The 19,855-nt window shown below is 33.0% G+C and overlaps 1 protein-coding gene across 1 annotated transcript in view; it reads left to right on the top strand.

Annotated features, from left to right (window-relative positions):
• Positions 1–19,855, top strand: part of LOC124362629 (transducin beta-like protein 3) — a 31,478-nt gene that overhangs the window by 924 nt on the left and 10,699 nt on the right. Inside the window, exons 2-10 of the mRNA XM_046817293.1 lie at positions 3,021–3,072; positions 3,321–3,534; positions 5,891–6,068; positions 9,905–10,075; positions 12,098–12,273; positions 17,519–17,715; positions 17,812–18,015; positions 18,993–19,173; positions 19,386–19,507. Coding sequence (XP_046673249.1) covers positions 3,021–3,072; positions 3,321–3,534; positions 5,891–6,068; positions 9,905–10,075; positions 12,098–12,273; positions 17,519–17,715; positions 17,812–18,015; positions 18,993–19,173; positions 19,386–19,507 — 1,495 coding nt within the window. The remainder of the gene's footprint in view (positions 1–3,020; positions 3,073–3,320; positions 3,535–5,890; positions 6,069–9,904; positions 10,076–12,097; positions 12,274–17,518; positions 17,716–17,811; positions 18,016–18,992; positions 19,174–19,385; positions 19,508–19,855) is intronic.

Below are 19,855 nucleotides of genomic sequence, written 5' to 3'. Positions count from 1 at the left end.
AATATTGCTTTTAATATATTAAAAAGTGTTTACATTTGATACAGATTATATTTAATTATATTGTTAAAATTAATTAATCAGTATTGGTTGGTTATATTATGTAACTGGTTATAATTAAATATTGTCATTTGTCAATATTAATGTGTAAAACTGGGTCCGCTTATTATAGCCTACTCTACTCTTTTGTTGTCGATAGTTAGCCTAGTTAGCCTTTTGGAATTTTATGTAATTGCAAATATAGTATAGCCTAATACATATATGTAATAAAAACTATATCGTTTTTTTTTACCGAAGTATGTAGAATTTGAATAATAAACTGGAAAAATACTAGAACTCATGCAAAAAAAATAACTTGCAAAACTAGTGGTTGCTGAGCATCTGAGGGATAATCAGATTAACTCTCATTACTCAATTGTTATTATCGAACTATTCAATATATATTATCCAAATTCAATATTATATATTAATCATACGAAAGAATAATGATAAAACATTAACAAGAATATTACATTACAATTTTTAATTACAAATTTATCAATAACATTACTAAATAAATCCAACTATGGCCCAGACCTACACATCAGAAATAAGTTATGTTACAATATTTATAGATTAAATGCATAGCAGTGAGCAACTGCTTTTGTGAAGAAAGTAGAAGCCAAACCCTCATGTATATCTAGAAATTTTTCACATAATTTTCTTCTATTCATTGTAATTTTCAAATCTCAACAAATCAGTTACTTCTTGCTGTTTATTGTTTACAAGACAAATGGCTAACTAATAAGTAGGAATCATATGTTTTATTAAATAAATTGTAATATAGAATTTTATTCATTCGGATAAATATAATCCAACAATTCAATAAAAACAACTGAATTCAATAAAGAGTATAAACCGCTTATACTCTACCCAACATTTGTTAGTGCAAAACCACAAATATTAAGTTCCCTGGTCATAATAAATCTTGAAAAATGCTCAAAATATGTAGAATTTATTACACAAAAAGAAAAATTATATATATAACATGTCTGCACATATTATACTAACATATATAGAAAAGTAGTATATAATTGGCTAAAAATGGAATGGTTTTATAATTTATAGATTTGTAATTATTATAAACAATATTTAGTATTTAAGTAGTTAATTTTTGAGTAACATGTTTTTTAGTAATGTATATTCCTCAGATGTTTAGTTAAATCACAATTTATTTTTGTACTTAATTTTTATTAGGTATGAAAATATTTCAATTATATTAAAATATAAGGCTGCAGTATGATATGCTGCCACGACAGCCGAATCATCAATATTTATAGTTAACTAAACTATCAAACAATAGCAAACCAAATTGACGATACAAATTATGTTATAGGTATTACATAATATTGGATAGTTCGGCTGCAGTATAATAAGAGGCCACCACCACAATAGAATCATAGTATCCTTAAAAACAGTAACAAGTAACTAGGCCTAAATGTTAAAATTTTTTTTTTGTTACATTTTATAAATACACAACGTAGATAGTTTTTATATAACGTAGTTCGTGTCAACATTTTTGTTTCTATAGTGTAGATAATCGTAAATATGATCTATTGTGGTGGTGGCCTCTTATTATACTCTAGCCTATGGTTTAGCAATGGGTTTTATACCTCTTAATTGCAGCTCTCAAATATAATAATTTAATGATGAATTGAAAACTATCTTTGTGTATTTAAGAATTTGTGTATTTAACTATTTGTGTATATAAGAAACAAAGCATTGTAAAAATTGCATCTTACTATTTTGAAAGATAAGCGTGTCTGGCAGCTTGTAACACAATAACGCAAGTTCATTGCCACTGTAGTTGTGGCCATTACTCAAATACCACACAAACGATTTTATTTTTTATTTAAATTAATTTTAAACAATACTATTATAATACATTAAAAACAGCTACGGTAGCTTCAATTAATTGTGAATAAGAAATAAATAGGAATAAGAAAGCAGATTTAAAACCATAGTTAAATTAACTAAACATATGGTGTGCTGTGTTTTTACAATGATTACACAGAACAGTTGATTACATCTAACAAGCTGTTTCAATTAATAACATGTGTTTATAGCAATGAATTAAATTTATAAATCTGTGTGCCACATTTTTACATGACCTGAGCAATTTCAAATCGCAAATCCTTTTCAATTTCTTTCAAACAAATTTTTCTGCTACACTGCTTATGACCAAATCAGTACTTAAAATTGAATAAACTGAATCACCACATATGCTTACCCCTAGTTAGTTCACATCATAATATATAATACGTCAATTCTCCATTACTAAAACATGGGCTTTATGTAATAACTCGATTTGTTGCTGGTCTTCCAGAGCAAGATTCACTTTCGACTGGAGTGGAGCCATCTTTATATCTGTCTTCCCACTCCTTTTGTGTCACACTAAAAGTTTTCATTGATCTATCATCACTAATCATAAATTTTGAGATTTTTAAAATGTGATTAATTGAATTTGTATTCAGTTTGGCTTAGTAATTAATTTGAATCATAACAGTCTACTGTATTTTACATAATGATTCTCTTAGTCCAAAAAAACAGAGTGGAGACTAATATAACATTTATTTTTGTGTTCTATTTTTATTCATTCCCAGTAATAAATGTTGCAGTGTTTGCAACATAAATATAAAAATCATAAATAACACTTAAAATAAGAAAATGTTTTAAAAAACTGTTAATTTAGTGACAAGTGTATTGTTATTGAGTGGATGGGAAAAGTAAAGTATAATCGTTAATAAACATAGAGGATTTAAAGGAACATTTCGAAATTCAAATATTTTATTAATGCAAAGGAAATTTAAAATGTAATTATAAATATAGCAAGGTTCTATGATTTTTTAATCTCAAAATATGCACTCTATAATATTAAATAATCCATCATCAGGAACCAGTTGTTTGGAAATTAATTTTAAAACTGAGGATATGATTTCTAGAGTAGTTTCAGAAAAAAAATTACATTTGTTTTGTTTTTCTAGATACCAAGTGGACTCTGTATATGGTGCCTTTTATTCTGGAGGAGATATAGAGGTAAGTTAAATATATTAATCTATTAATATAAAAAAATACATTTTTGTACTGGTGAAAATCTACCTCAGTTGCACCATTATTTCGCTCCAACTTTGTAATAATACTTTTACGGTGTATGTTGTGATAAGTTTAAAATGTGTGATATTTCTTTATAATGATTAAAAAATACATTTTTGAACAAAATTAGATTTTGTTAGAATAAATATTATAGACAATATCATAATCATTAATAATAATGTAATTTTCAGTGGACTAATGATGGAACTCAATTCCTCTGCCTTTGTGAGGGAAAAATTAAAGTGTTTGATGTCAACAATGGAAAAGTGTCAGATTTTTGTAACCAGGATGTAGACAAAGATGACGATGAGTTGGATGCAGTTCTAACTTTCTGCCTTAGTTCGGACAACACAACTGTAGTTTCTGCACACAAGAGTGGCTTGTTTAAATCGTGGAAATGGAAAGGTAAGAGGTTTTATATTCAATTTTGTGTTGTAGTTAAATGTCAGTAATCTTCTGTATCCTAATTACGTACTTTGGTCAAGTATAAATGATCAGTACCAACCAATTATGAGTTAAATGTTATACTTTCCTCCTCCAAATATCTAACTGCATTTATAATTTGAGAGTAAAACGATATTTCAAGCTTGAGTATTACTGATATAAAGTAAAATTTCTGATCATATCTGTTGTTGTTATAAGTTTGTAAATTTATAATTGTATGATGTTTACTGTGAAATAAATAGTTTCCTGAATATATTTCAATACTTAGCCTGAAATATCAAAGCCCAATTTTGAACTGAAGATTTTAGTTATAAAAAAATGAACCTAATTTAAAAAAAAGTAAAGTAACCAATGAGAACGTTTAAAGGTTTTTAAATCTGTATTTCAAACGTTTACAATTGAGCTCTTTATTTACTATTTTTACTTTCATCCTGTTCTTACTGACTTTATTATACATTTAAACATTAGTAAGGAGAATAATAATTCATAGATGGTTGGTTATTACCAATGTTTAATCTTAAGGCCACGATATTGAGATTACAAGATATTTTTCTTAAGCCTCTTGTATTTTTTCCATTAGTCCTCGGTTATCATTGACAACAAGTATAGTGTATATTCATGGTGATGGGTATTTGTTTATTTTATTTAAAGCTGCGTTTTGGTTTTCATACAACTCACAAAGTAAACATGTTAACCTAAAAATCAAAGGTGTAAATTAAATTTCACAGAAATTGGGAGTTCCATACACATAGTAGATGATAAAGGTACTGTATTCCAGCCATGTTCAAAGAAGAATTTTTTGATTTATTATCAAAAGATCATGAACACTCTGGACACAATAAACTTATTTCTTTGGGTAAATTTGAGGATTGGAAGTTCATAGTGCATAATGAGAATAATGTTTTAGACTTACGATCCATAACTAGACAGACAGCTGTTTTTTACATGTAACTTAGATCTGGGACACTATGATGTTATGTCTTATGACTTATAAGTGTCACTCAGCAACCTAAAAAAAAGATTCAGTTCCGATGAAAAATACAAGTACACTGTAACAATAAGAAAGATAATGGCTTTTGTATTTTGTTTTTAGTTGAAGATTCAGGTTTACTAGGCACACAACTTAGCCCTTTAGGACTGATAATAATAATTTATTATAACACTCTAATTTATAATGACACTGCTTTTGACGACTATTGCTGAGTAATGTTCTAACTACATACAGGCCTTATTCAGATAAACAGATATAATGCCCTAATCCTGAACACTTCCTTTCTGACATCAGAAGCTTCCCAATAATTTTTGACATAAAAATAATTCCCTCTTTACTCTATTACGAGTCTTGGCTCCACGGGTGCTGATGACCAAGTAAGCTGATAACTATGAAATGTAGCCACCACTAAATCCTAGACAAAGAACTTTTTTAAACTATCCCAAAGAAAGTAACTTTAAGCCGAGACAATTATTAATTAAATATAAACTGTTTCATCAGAAGGGTTAAGCACTTGCAATTTTACTACTGGATTTAATTATCAATATAAAAAAGGTACAAAGTGAATTATTTTTATTATTTACTGCATTATACATTAAGATTAATATTTACAAGAAGTACTTTTTGTAAATAAGTTCTCAGCTTAGTAACTATTATCATACAGAAAATTGATATTTATAGACAAAGATTGCAGGAATTTGTCTTCGTGGCTGAGACAGACGAATTGGTTTTATGAATATCACCACACTTATAACAGAAGTGGGTGTCAAACAGCCACACATATAAAAACAGTAGCCTACAGTGTGATGATTGTTTTATTGTACTCTCCTATATTACAATCAGTATAGAAAATGTACTACTTCTTATATTCCACTACTGATATTCCTATATTACGTACTATTATTAAATGTGTGTATGTAAAAATGTTAATTGATTTATTGATTGTTACATTTAAGAGTAAAATAAGGGGTGAATGAGTGGCAATATTTGATACTCCGCAACCTCCAGTTTCTTTGAATCCCAAAATTAGTTAATAAATTTTATTTCTAAATGGGGCAAGCAGAAACTGTAATATTGTTGAGTTACCTTAAACTTATACATTACTATTGTATCAAAGTAAGAATTAAGCTCAAAATGGCAGCTCTGATACTCTTTCATCTCATTCTAATTCAATCAATAATATTAGTTAGTTTATCCCTTATCAATCCAAGAATGAAGGGAGAGTACCATACTCGGAGTATATTCTGTAAGTACTGGACAGATACCACATGGCACCACTAGGCTGTTACAGAGACTTATTGTGCTATTAATTGTTATCATTTTCAGAGGAAAACACAAATCCAAAAGTGTGGAAAAGTATTCACAAAGGGCCTGTCGCCCGCGTAACCCTGAATCACTGTGGTACTATCCTGGTGTCTGGTGGCAGTGACTCCAGTGTTCGTATATGGGACCTGACTCACAACGCTTGTCTGCGAAATCTGACAGGTCTACAGGGTGTTGTCAGGTACGTACTACTGAGATCCATCTTTTTTCTATAATATCTTTTAGTTTCACAGCTGAAATAATTTCAAACGTTAAAATATGTTAACAATTTATGTTAGTAAATTGTTTAAAAACAATAAATCTTGTAAGTTTATTCTATTTAACCCTTTGAGTGCCGCAGCGTTTTGCTATATGGTATGCATAAAATGCTGAGCGAAAATGCCTGATTCTGGAATGGTCTGGTTAAAAATTCATAACAAATTTATTTATTAGTATAATGTCTTGGGTTTTTTTTTAGATAAATACATTTTCTATATACATATAATACATTGATCACTTATTTAACGTTTTTATACAAATAAAAAAAAATCATTAACAAAAACTTTATGAGCAAAAACATTTAGTTTTTTTATTTTTGACACAACTTAGTGTTATTGAAATATTTATTTTTGTCACTTTTAGTTATTCTATCTTATACTCCATTTAACACGTTCACGACGACGGCAATTTTAACGTGTTGTTACATATTGAGCATTCATATATAACACAAAATCTTCAAAAATAGGCGTAAACGTTGTTTTCTATAAAACCATTCTATAATGCATAAATAATGCATTTTAGGTTGAAAAACAATGATAGAATGTATATGAAATAAGTTAAATCCAGTGTGTCACCGGTGGCACACGACGCCTATACATTGCCCTTCGCTTCAATGGGGTCATGTGTCACCCGGGGGTGACACACAGTTTTACTGTGAACCTAACCTACTCTATGCTACAATCAGCTGGCGGGTGGCGAGCCACATCACTACTTTCCCGCGTTTTTTACTTGTTGTTGTTCTCTTCCGCGCAATCATCAAGCTAAACCTAGTCACTCGCTTGCGGCGCTGCTCTGTTTCTCTTACGTCTTCACGACAGCTTGTGTTCTGTTTATCACAATTAGCCTCAGTGCTACTATTGTGGTGTTTTATATTGTGTATATTAGTTGTTATTGTGCAATTTGAATCTTAGCTTGGGAGATGGATGACAGTGACATTGAGAACGCTTTGGTGACGATTTTTGATATAAGTGAACTAAGTGATTTTGAGTACTCAGGAAGCGAATATGTACCTTCGTCTATCTGCTCTGACGTCAGCAGTGCGCAGAATCTGTAGGTGATATGAGTGATGTGGAAGATAAACCCGCTACCTGTAAGTAATCAACAGCTTGTAAACATTGACAATTGTAGCTAATCCTCAGCCCCCCCACCAGATTGTAAATAATTTACATGCTGAAAATAATCTACAAAATGATCATCACCCCCAATAATAGGCCTCAACGACAAACTGAGATTGTAAGAGTTTGGGGAGAATGCACAGAAACTGTTAGGCAGTTTCCATTTACTGGAATATCTGGCTTACAGCTCAATGTTGATGTTTCTGATCCTATGTTGGTTTTTGAACAGTTTCTAAATAACGATGTACTGGACCTTATTGTGACGGAAACAAACAAGTTTGCAGATCAGTTTTTGACCAATAAACGATGTAAGCCGAAGGTCTAATGATGCGTCACTGGCTTCCAGTTGACAGACACCAAAATAAGGCAGTTCTTAGGTATTGTTATGATAATGGGTATGTGTCCTTTACCCCACATGAGATTATACTAGTCATGTAAAGATATTTACAAAAAAGACCTGATCAAAAATACAATGAAACAGGGCACAGGTTCGAGAGTATTTTAAAGTGCCTTCATTTAACAACAATGATGTTGTTGATACCAGTTGAACCTAGGCTCTCTAAAATAAAGGAGCTAACCAATTTACTGAACACTTTGTTCAAAAACATATATGTTTTCCTCGGGAAGAAGTCGTCATTGACGAGTCGATGGTTGCCTTGGAGGGGAAGAGAAGGACTGATCTTCCGCCAGTATAACCCTCAAAAATCCCATAAATATGGAATAAAAACTTTATAAAATATGCACAACATCTGGGCTACACCACAAAAAGTCAAAGTATATGCAGGAAAAATGTGATGATACGGCCAACGTTGGTCATGCACAAAAAGTTGTGATACATTTGATGGAAGGATTTGCTGAATAGTGGCGTACCTTATTTTGCGATAATTTCTACAACAGTGTTCCGTCTTGCTGAACAATTACTAAGCAAGAAAAACCTATGTCCATGTGGAACACTGAGACCTCCCCACACCTATTGACGATGGTAATCCCAAAAGAGTTGTGTGCAGAAAAAATAAGGAAAGGGAATGTGCATGCGAAAGAGAATCTAGTTTGGGGTTAAAGTAATTAGTTGGAAAGACACCCTCTCTAACGATAGGAGTTCTGATGGTGAGCCTACCCTCGTCCAGAAGATGTCGATAACCACTACATATACCAACAGGAAGGCGCGCAACCGATAGAGGTGAGGAAGTACGGAAACCATCAGCTGTACTTGCTTATAATGCTGCAAAGAAAGGTGTAGATTATTCTGAACCAAAATGTCTGCATACTACACGTCTCCTAAGAAAAAGTACAAAATGGGTACAAGAAGGTAGCAATCGAGCTTCTGTTGGGTACATGTGTGGTCAACGCTTATGTAATATTCAACGAACATCGGCAGAAAAAAATAGAAATGTTACATTTCAGAGAATCAATGGTAAAGTCACTTATAGCACCAGCCGCAGCACCTCAGCAAACCTGTTCGGAGGAGACCATCACAGAACCACACTAAAATTTTTTGCAGAGACCAGGACCAGCACGATCATCACGAAAACGATGCCCTGCCGTGCTACGAGAAAATGAGCAGTGAAAGGGGAGCAAAAGAAGCACGAAAAAACTCTAAAGGGGTTGTAACTTATTTGCAGTGGGTGCCCAATATGAACCTACCCCATGTGCCTTGAATGTTACAATGCGAAACATATGTAATTTTATATATCAAACATAAATGTTGTAGTTGTTTTCTTCATAGTTTTGTCAACAGTGTGATTGGTTATTATACACATTTTTATCTATTAATACTACTGAGACTTTACGTACATTTTTACCGTCCCAACCACAATCACTTTATATATGAGAAAACACCATGCTAACTTTTATTTTAACCGTTATTTATTAAAACAATACATTATTATGATAGGAGCGTTGAACATAAAACATGGCCTTAAAACTCTGGCGTAAGTTAACAATCTTCATCATAACAACCGTATAGCGATAGTGCGTCACCCGTGCCCACACTCCGCCCAGTTGTAACCTATAGAGTGCGTCACCGGTGACACAAATGGACCACACGCCGGCATTCTGAACGAAGCAGCAGCGTGTGTCACCGGTGACTCGACGTCGTCTAGTGAACGTGTTAATTATTTACAAAAAGACATATAAAACATTTTTTTTTATACTTATAAATAAATGTTTGGAAAATAAATATGAAAATATGAACCACTACAAAACACCTGATGGCTCGTCCGGAGTACGTAGTGGTGGATTCTAAACTCGACTGACGCGCTCACTTTACAAAATACCGTTGTAAAAATCAGAATCTAACCAGAATGCAACAAAACCTACATCAAAAGTTACGTTGAAGCCTTTGGAATGCGTATGTATAGTCATTGAGCCAATTTAGATAAATATCGCTAGCAAGCGATTCTGGCCATTTCTTGCATATAATGCGGGATCGCTGACAGCGATGCTCCGGCACTCAAAGGGTTAAGTTAATAACTTATTTATACATTTTTCACTAATATTAGTTGATTTCACTGATTAGTTGATCGATATTAATAAACCACTTCAATAAATTATAAAATTGTACATACAAAATTTAAATAATTTATACAATTTTCTTCCTATTTCTTTGTTAGCAAGTTGTATTTATCTAGTATGTGATTTATAGTGTGTTGAAAATTCTGGAGAAGAAAAGTTCAACTATAGTTTTGGCTGCTGGAGACGACACAGTAATACGAGGGTGGGATATCCAATCAGGCAATGTTGTGCTTGAGTTTACCGGCCACTTCAGTAAAGTTACTGATATTGTGTTTGACGATCAGCACAAATACTTGATCAGGTTAGTACTTGATTTCTTCATTCATGTCATAGGTGGTTGGTACTCATGTTTGTTATATTGTGACAAACTACATCAATAAAATTAGAAAATGCATTATATAACTATTAGTTTAAAACCATTTTCTAATTTTATAAAAAGTAAACTTTTTTAAATTTCAATACCACCCAAGGATTGTTAACATAATGTCAATATATTTTTGAAAACTATTTAGTACTTTATGTTACGGAAATGTATGTAGGCCTATTTGTATGTTCAGTCAAAAAACAGAATGATTAAACTGGTGGACCAGGTGGTGGGGAGAGTGTGGTAGTGATAATGGCATGTACGGGAAGTCCCGTCATCATCATAGTTAGCAGGCACTGGCTGCCTTCGTTTACGTTAAATCTTCGGAAGAAAAATAAATCCTTACCACTCATAATAGTGAAGAATGGTACTAAAAGACATTGGATTTCAATGTTTGTGCCACAGTTACTGTTATTAAAGTATTCTATTGCATATAAGTAACTTTAAAGCTATTTCACGGGAAATTACGTCCAATGACTTAAAGTACGGAGTTTGCAGGGATTATGTCAAATGACATACCAAAGGTTAAAATAAATCTGACAGTTTACTAGAAACAGAATATGTTATTTACAAGTAACCTCAAGTAAAAAAATATTTTTAGTTTGCAACTGTGTTTTTAATGAATAGGCCTATTAGGTGTGAGTTGCGAAGTTTAGATGCGATGAACAAACATCATGCATAGTGTTAAATGTGATATATTGTGCTAATATTGGTTCAGTAGCAACCCAAGAGAGTCCAGGGATTGAAGGCCCAGATCATTGTGCACACCAATAAAATAATTTATAGAGGTGATTGGTCCTTACTTGTCAAATTTTAGTAAGGGAACTGAGTGTATTTACATTTTATGTATTCATGTTACTGTTATAAAAATTGTACTGAATGGACAAAACACAAGGAGTGAAGATGTCTGAGGTAGTAATAACAAATACACGAAATTTCAAAGTCTACATGCAAGTTTAACTGTGGCAAAACACACCACTTCTTGGTCTTAAATAAAAATATAACTTTGCCAGCTTGCTGCCAAAATGTAATAAAAACGAACTTAAAAATTATATCTGGGATAGACCTAGGTCTTAAATAAAAAATATAACTTTGCCAGCTTGCTGCCAAAATGTAATAAAAACAAACTTAAAATTTATATCTGGAGTGGACATAGTAGTTCCAATGTTCTAGAATATTTCCTACAAAATTTAATTGTTATTATTAAAATATTAAAATTACTTCTTTTAAATGAAGACATTGACTGAAACTATGAAGTTTGCAGACTTAGCTTGATATTAATTTTAGATATCAAAGTTAAAAAATTTGTTCAAAAGCGAAGTTCTTTCCGGTAGACAGATGATTAGCTATTCAGAACAGGTTACTACACGTGGCAACTAGGTTATCATTCTGCAGAGAATTTATTTCAGAGAAGAACATTTGAAAAAATATTGATAGCCAGTAACAAGCAACGGTGTTGTGTAAAATATGTTTTAAAAATAAAGAAAGGGTATAAAATACTTTTCTGGTACGTTTATCATATTTCACAAGTTTTTAGATAAATCTACTTAAATTTATATTTTTTAAGTCTTATTGATATTAGGATTTTGTTTCTTTGTAATGTTCTTTAAATTTTGTGTTGCCAATAAAAAGAGTTTTTTTAACAGAAAATCTGTAAAATTTGACACACTTTTTTTGATAAGGCTGAAGTAACATGTCAAAAGTATTAATTGACCTTTTTTCAAACAGTTTGGTTTATTTTGAAAAATTTGATTGTAATTGGAAATTAATTATTTAAGCAAAGTCTGAAAAATTAATTTTTTGCAGAAGTAACAAAAATCCTTTAAGTATAAGCAGAATTTGTATTCATTATTTTAAATGTCATCCCATTTTTATAGAATATGGCTATGTAAAAATATAGTTTGTGTTTGCCAGCCCACAAGAGTTAATATTTTTTTTCTTTAAATTGTCTGATGGCAGCTGTGGGAGAGACAAAGTGGTGATACTGTGGGACCTGCGGAAGGGGAGACAGCTGATCACTCTGCCAGCATACGAGAGCCTTGAAGGGATGGTTTTGCTGCCGACAGCCCCTCACATGACGAATATTCCTCAGCCTGAAGCAAACTCATTGCTGGTCGCAGTTGCAGGAGAAAAGGGTAATATCTCACTTTCTAACCCTTCTTTTATGTATGAAAGTTAGTTATAAGTAAATATTAGATCATAAAATTGTCCATCCACAGTAAAAACTAATATTTTTTTGGTATAAATAGTGTGTCATTGTTGAATATATCTTTTTACTATCTTATTACTTTTTACTATCTACGTCATGCAGATTTTTTTACAAGGTGTGTTTAAAACATAAGTAACCTACTATTTTATTCAGCTGTTCTTACACTGTAACAACCTTCATTTAGTGGACACACTGCAATTCTGGCCCCTCTGTGGCTTGGTAGTACAGCACCAGTGGGTTACATATAATTTTAAAACCTTGAAAATATTTCAAGTTTATTGACTCTCCTGCTGATTGTGAGGTAGTACAATCAGCTATTTGATTCTATGTGCAGAACCAGATAATCAGGTGACATTAATAGTGAAATTTGTGATGATCATGTAATAAATGGTAAGAAACTTGCATCGAGCACATGAACCACAAGAAGTTGTGGTTGGAGGTTGATACTTTGAGAAAGATTTTCAATATAATTAATGCGGTTTATTAATTGATATCTTCATTAGTGGATGGTAAAAAGAACTGTTATTAAGGTTTATAAAAGATATTGGTTTGTTATGATTTACATGCAGCAGTCATGATTAATTGTGTAAAAAAAATTAGTATTTTTACTTTATAGTGAAAATTAAATTTATTTTATACAATCCTGATTCCTTTACTAATAAAAAAACCATACTTACTAACCCTGCCAGCAATTTGTTTTAGATATAAAAGAGTTTAGTGGAAGTTAAAAGACAAAAGAAAGTACTTCACTTTCAGAGATCAAATATGAGGTTTGCTAGAAAAATATCCGACCTTCCTTTGTTAGCTGCTATCTCAAACCTAGAGGTGGGGATATAGGGGTTTGGTGGGGATCCTTCTTAGGCGAACTTGGCATTCTGTGTGTTCTGTTCAATTCGTGAGACGCTACGCTCCATTTTGTATGTTATTAAATGTGCACATGTGTCACATTTCAGTAAGATGGAACGTTTTGAGGAAGAAGTTTGCAGTTTTGCCTGAAACTTGTCTATTCCGCATGAGTGACAATCTCTATAATATACAAAGCTTTAGGTGGTGAGTCTATGTTTATTGTTTATTGACATTCTTTTGTACATTATCATAGAGATAAGAACAAGGGTCATAAAAATACATGTTAAAAATTCAGTGGTTAGGCATTGTCAGTCCATTGATAAAATTCATCAAGTTGGTAGAAAGGATGTTCTTGTAGCCAGCACTTCAGGAGTTGTCCAAACTGCAGCCTGCTAGTCTTCTTCAGGTCCTCTGGAAGGGCATTCCATAACTTGGCTCCAGCGTAGGTTCAGTTTCCTTTCTGTGGCTGTCAGTCTGTGTATAGGGAGTTGGTAGCTAGAGGCATGTCTGGTGTTGTAGCTGTGAATTTGGGCACCGGTTCTTGCTGCTTCGGGTGACTTTGAGGTGGAGAAAAGAGACTGCTTCCAGAATGTAAAGATTCACTACAGTGAGTATTTTCAAACTCTGCAAAGCTTGACGACAGGATTCTTTAGGCTGGAGACCGTTTAGAACCCTGATTGCTCGTTTTTGGTGGACAAGGAGCCGCTGCAAGTTGCTTTTGTAGTGCCCCCCCATGCTGCAATCCCGTACCGGAGGTTAGATTCATAGAGGGTGTAGTAAGCTATCTTTGCTGTTGCTGTGTCACTAATATTTTTTTTATTCTGCGGATACATACAGTGCTGTGCTGAGCTTCTTGCAAAGGGAATCTACGTGGTCAGTCCAAGCAAGACGGTTCAACAATTAAATATGCCCAGGTACTTTGAAGTAGTAGTTTCCTCCAGATTTGGTAGCCTTCCTGTAGTTTCTTTTGTGTCTTCCTAGGACCAGCTGCTTCGTTTATTTTCATTTATAACAAGATCATTTCCTTGGCTGTATTGTATGCCATGTTTAGCGCGTGTAATGCTGCTATTTCAAGTTGTTCAGGTTCTTTTTTGACCAAGGAGGAGGACCGTATCTGTCAGCATACATCAGTGTATGGCTATAGTCTTGTATGGTAGCTAGGGAAGTCATCTATATATATAAAAATGAATGTTTGTATGTTGTCCTTTTATGGAATCGTGAACTATTGGACCGATCATGATGAAAATTTGTACGTATATGTACTTTTTCCACGGAAGGTTTATAAGCTATGCCCATCCCTTTCCCGATTCAGGATTTCCGCCCCACTGGTTACAGAAATACCCATAAGAAATGCATTGCAGCAAACATAATGTTAACGTCTTTTCAAATTTTTAATCAGCTGTTCTTTGTAACATATATTACACTTATGTTTTAAAGCATAGAGTAAGCTTAAGAGAAACGACAAATTTTGTTAAACTGTTTTTGCAATCACTGTTAAACATAGACTTTACTATCCAGATAATACAATTCAAATTTGACGTAAAAATTCACCTTTAAACTGCAATATTTATTTAATATAAACCATTGCTTCATGCTTGATCAGAAGAGTAATGCAGATATCATAATTACTATCTTACGTTGGCTACAAATATAAAGAATGTTATATAAAATCAACCTTAGTTGTTTTTTTTGACAGAATGTATGGTTCTCAAAACTCCGTGTGTACATATTCTCTCGATCGAGACAACAAAGCAAGCTCAATCGTTGGCATCGGAGATATAACTAATTTAATCTAAAATTTATTATAGTAAAAAAAAAAAAATTTACTAAGTAATATAAGGACTTCGGTTCTTAAGATTTGCGTGCGAAGCCGTGGGTAACATCTAGATAGAGGAAGAATATGGTAACATACCTTCATAATACGCCCAAGAGGCTCACGATGGAACGACTATCAATTATCTCAGCAATGTTTAGAATGTGATAGAAAAAGAATAAGTGAATATATGTACTTGTTTTCAACGGGAAATTGCGTGCGAAGCCCGCGGGCAACTTTTGCAAAAAATTATTGAAATGCGCAGCAAAGCGCGCCGGGCCCGCTAGTTTGTGTATAAAATAAACAAAATAGGCCCTAGTACAGATCCTTGTGGTACACCGCGATTAATGAACTGTGGAAGTGATTTTATCTGTTTGTGTTAATCCGTTGCTGGTGTGGTTTATTTCGACAATTTGTCTTCGTTCTGTTAGGTAGCTTTTTATCCAGTTGTATGATTGTCCTTTCACTCCAAGATTTGTCAATTTGTCTAAAAGATGTGTATGGCTAAGGCAGTCGAAGGCCTTAGAGTAGTCGAGCAGGATAGTAGTAACTGTGTTGCCTTCTTCCAGTTGATCTGTTAGAATTCAACAAGGCTAATAAGTGCTGTTGTTGTTGATCTTCCAGTCTGAAAAACCGTGTTGTTGTGATGTAAGCAGTTGGTTGATTGACAAGTGTTGTAGGAATCTGCTCAAAAATAATTTTTCCATAACTTTAGAGAAAGTTGGTATCAGTGATATCGGCCGATAGTTAGCAAGTTGTTTGGTGTTTCCTTGTTTGAGCTTTGGATAAACTTTAGATATTTTTAAAGCAGATGGAAATGTTCCAGAAGTGAAAGATTTGTTAATGACATTCACTAGAGGGACCAACTATTTCTTCTTTAACATATTTTCAACAATTTTGTAGAGACACTGGTTGATGCTCAAGTAAAAGAGTGGTTCAATTGATTCAAAGATGGCTGTATTTCAGTGGAACCTAGCAACCTAGCAGGCCTACAATAGTCCGGTCTTTAAAACATGTATCATACTTTTTAGAGATTAGAAGAAATTATTTTTAATTTGTTAGAAATGTAGTTTCAAGTATACAGTACATACAAAAATTAAGACTGTTACAGCAAAACATACCTAATTTTGTAATATAACAGTTTCCAAAACGTATTAGACATAAAGTCACATTCCATAAAAATCCTTTTCATTCATGATCCTTCCTTCTAATTGTTTTTTCTACTTTATTTTAAAATATCAGTTATAGTTATACTACTTCAAAGTCATTAAAACCATAAAAAGAGACAAATACATAAAATAAAAAATATCATGTTCATCATATTATATGCTTGGAAATCCACAACTGATATGCTCCCTTACAACACTTTTTACACACAATCATCCTTCCTTTATCCCTTTCTACCCTTTGACGCTGTGACGGACAACAGACTTCAGCCAACCACTATTCTCCCACTTATGGTTTGTCTTCAGTTGTCTCTATGACCAGTGATGATAAAACAAGTAGAAATATTACTGAAATTAGGTAGTTTGGTTTATTATTATTAGTATGTTACGCTGCTATAATAAGAATTTAATTTTAATTATATATACACACATGCATACATGAAAGAGGATGTTTGTCTGTATGTCCTTTATAGAATCGTAAACTATTTGATTGATTATTATAAAAATTTGTATGTATATGTATTTTTCTACAGAGAAGGTTTATATGCTATGTCCATTCATGTAACTCGCTATGAGGAGGCACTGCATAAGATAAAAGTTTTCAAAGCACCTGCACATTATAAATCGCTGTTACGAAGCAGTCACATATATTAAATAACCAAACACTATTATAAGGCACTAAGTTATGATATTTGTCTTTAAAATACATTTCTGATTAAACTTAAAGCTTAACTAGTGTTAGACCACTTTATAATAAAGTGCATGTACATTTAGCATGCGTCTTTTTATAATTTTGTTTTGGTTCATAATACACCTCAGCCTACCAAAAACTGAAAATCATCCATAATTAAATTTACAAATATGAGCAGTAATGACCATCATGAAGTAATTTTCATTATTTATTATTTCAGTATCTTCTTGATCAAAAAAGATGCAAAATCAGCAATGGAACAAAAAATACTAACATCAAAGTAAATTACAATGACCATAAATATATACTTTTTAACATATTTTCTTGATCGTGGGAAGAAGGCAAACTCAACATTAGTGTTGAAAATATAATTCACTTGAATCAGAAGTGCTCATACAGGTGCAAAACCTAAGAAATTGCGTGCAAAGCCACGGGTAACTGCTAATTACATATAAACATGCATTTTTCAGGACATCCATTCCATCTGATGCATCAGTTGTTAGCAGTAGAAGAGTTAATAGACCTTCAGTAGGCATTAACTTCTAGTTTGTATAAGTTAGATTATTCCAATTTAGATAAACTTCCTATTCCTGAATCAATGGTTTTGTTTGCCTGTTGACCAAAGAATCAAGTAATGGAACCAAATGTGTTTCAGGGAGTGTAACAATTTGGGATGTAATCCACAATCGAATGGTGTTCCGTCAGTCCAACTCAGTGGTGAAGGCTGCGGCAGATGGGGGCTTGGCTGTGACAAGACTCATGTACTGTCCGGTGCTCAAGACTCTTGCTGTCGTCTCTGCAGACCACAACATCATACTGCATCACGCTGTCACATTCGCTATCACCAGACAGGTCATCTATCGAATCATGTTTACTGTTTAGTTGGTTATGACAACCTCAAATTTTATTCATAGTTGAATTTAAAATTTTTATCTGATCCTGTTTTAGCTGGTCGGGTTCAGTGATGAAATACTCGACATTGCTTTCATGGGGCCGAAAGAGTCACATATGGCTGTAGCCACGAACAGCTGTGACATCAAGGTATACAAGGCAGTGGATATGAGCTGTCAGCTACTCCAGGGTCACTCAGATATTGTGGTGACATTGGCCACAAGTTCTGCCAACCACTCCGTCTTGGTGTCGGGCTCCAAGGTAACTTGTTGGAAACATCATTCTAAAAAATATAATTGTTTTAAATTATGTAGATTACTTTGTATAGTGGAGCTTTATTTTGTAGATATTAATTACATTTGAAGGAAACCAAACCAGAATGTATTTTTTACTACTAATAATATTAGTACATATACAAGGGCTGTCCAGAAAGTAACATGGGTTTTGAAATAAAAAAATAACGAAGTGAAAGTACTAATATTTATTATTTTCATTTTTAAGGTAAACCCATAGGCTTATTTACATTCAAACACATAAACCAATATATCAAACTTATTTTTGTGAGGCCTTTGGATAGCAAGGTTATCTTCGTTAGACACGAGGCATTTTTACCACTGCCTCACTAAGCTTTCACTCATTATTCCTTGACCGTGTACATCACTAATCTGGTGATAAGTTTCATTTGGTTTTTGATTTTACACCAACAAAAACCTTATCACAGATTGCACTTCTTAACTGGTGATTCAATTGTAGCGCTCTTTTTAACACTTTACTGTATACAAAGTACGATGGGTATAATGCACAATCTACAGCTGGTTTCGTACTAAGTGTAGAAACACTCTGACGCCAAGGTGGCGGCAATGTCCAGCCCGTTGCTGTGCCATGTCAAAACGTTGGTTACTTTGTGGACAGTCATTGTATGTAATGATTAATTAGAGACTGAATTTCAGAGCTGATTGGAGATATCTTACTGAGAAAGAATAAATAAATATTCAATTATCATGCAGTGTCCAGGTGTTTGGATCTCAGTAAGGTTGAAAAATAATTTAATAGCAATTTATTTCATTAGACGACAATCTGATATCACTCTCAAATTCAACGAAATTTAATGTCAAGCATAAAATAACTTGTGTAAGGAAAATTAGTTACACTAAATAAAAATAAAAAATCTCTCTAATGGCCATACTTAAACCAGGTATCAAATTTGAATTTGAATGAGTATGTATGTGTTTATCTAGGACAAGAGCGTACGAGTATGGTTGATGACAGGTGACTCTGTGACATGTGTAGCCCTGGCTATGAGACACACCACCTCTGTCACCACTGTCGCTCTCCCCACTGTTAAGTGTAACTTCGTCGTCTCAGCAGCCCTTGATACAACAATCAAACTGTGGAATCTTCCCACCAAGTTATCACCAGGTAATTTATCACGGGGAGACTTGTCAAACATTTCGTCTTCAAGTAGATTTCATCTTTGTCTATTTATTAATTTATTGGCTAAGTTTTAATTCGTACAAATGTTTTAGAGTAGGTAGATTAAAAATATTATAAACTTAAATTTCCTGAGGAGTTGTTCTATAGTTGATACATATATTTTACTGAATTTTGTTCATAAATATTGTTTGTTTCAGACAAGTCAGAGAGCTTAAATGTCCATTTGACAACGATAGCACATGAAAAAGACATCAATTCCGTTTGTGTTTCTCCCAATGATAAATTGATAGCTACAGGATCTCTTGATAAGACAGCAAAAGTAAGTAGCATATAAGATAATTAACAATTAAACCTTTAATGCCATCCTTGCGAGACCATCTTTCAGCAAAACAATATTCTTGCCGTATTTTCTTTTTACATTCAGGACGTAATATTGACATTCAAAATTACTTAAATATTGAATAAAACTGGTTATTTTACGGGTTTAATACTAGAAAGGGATTAATGCTGAGTTTTCCTATACACTGAAAAATAACTTTTGAGAGAAGTCCATTGTATGCTGAATTAAGTTTCTTCAATAGGTTGCCAGTGGAAATTACGGCGACCAACTTATTGTCATCTTTTAATCGTGCCATGACATCTTGGCTTTGCACCCAGGCCTTTCTTT

Source organism: Homalodisca vitripennis, chromosome 5 (genome assembly GCF_021130785.1).
Source record: "Homalodisca vitripennis isolate AUS2020 chromosome 5, UT_GWSS_2.1, whole genome shotgun sequence".
Taxonomy (NCBI): domain Eukaryota; kingdom Metazoa; phylum Arthropoda; class Insecta; order Hemiptera; family Cicadellidae; genus Homalodisca; species Homalodisca vitripennis.
This window is presented reverse-complemented; position numbering and strand designations above follow the sequence as displayed.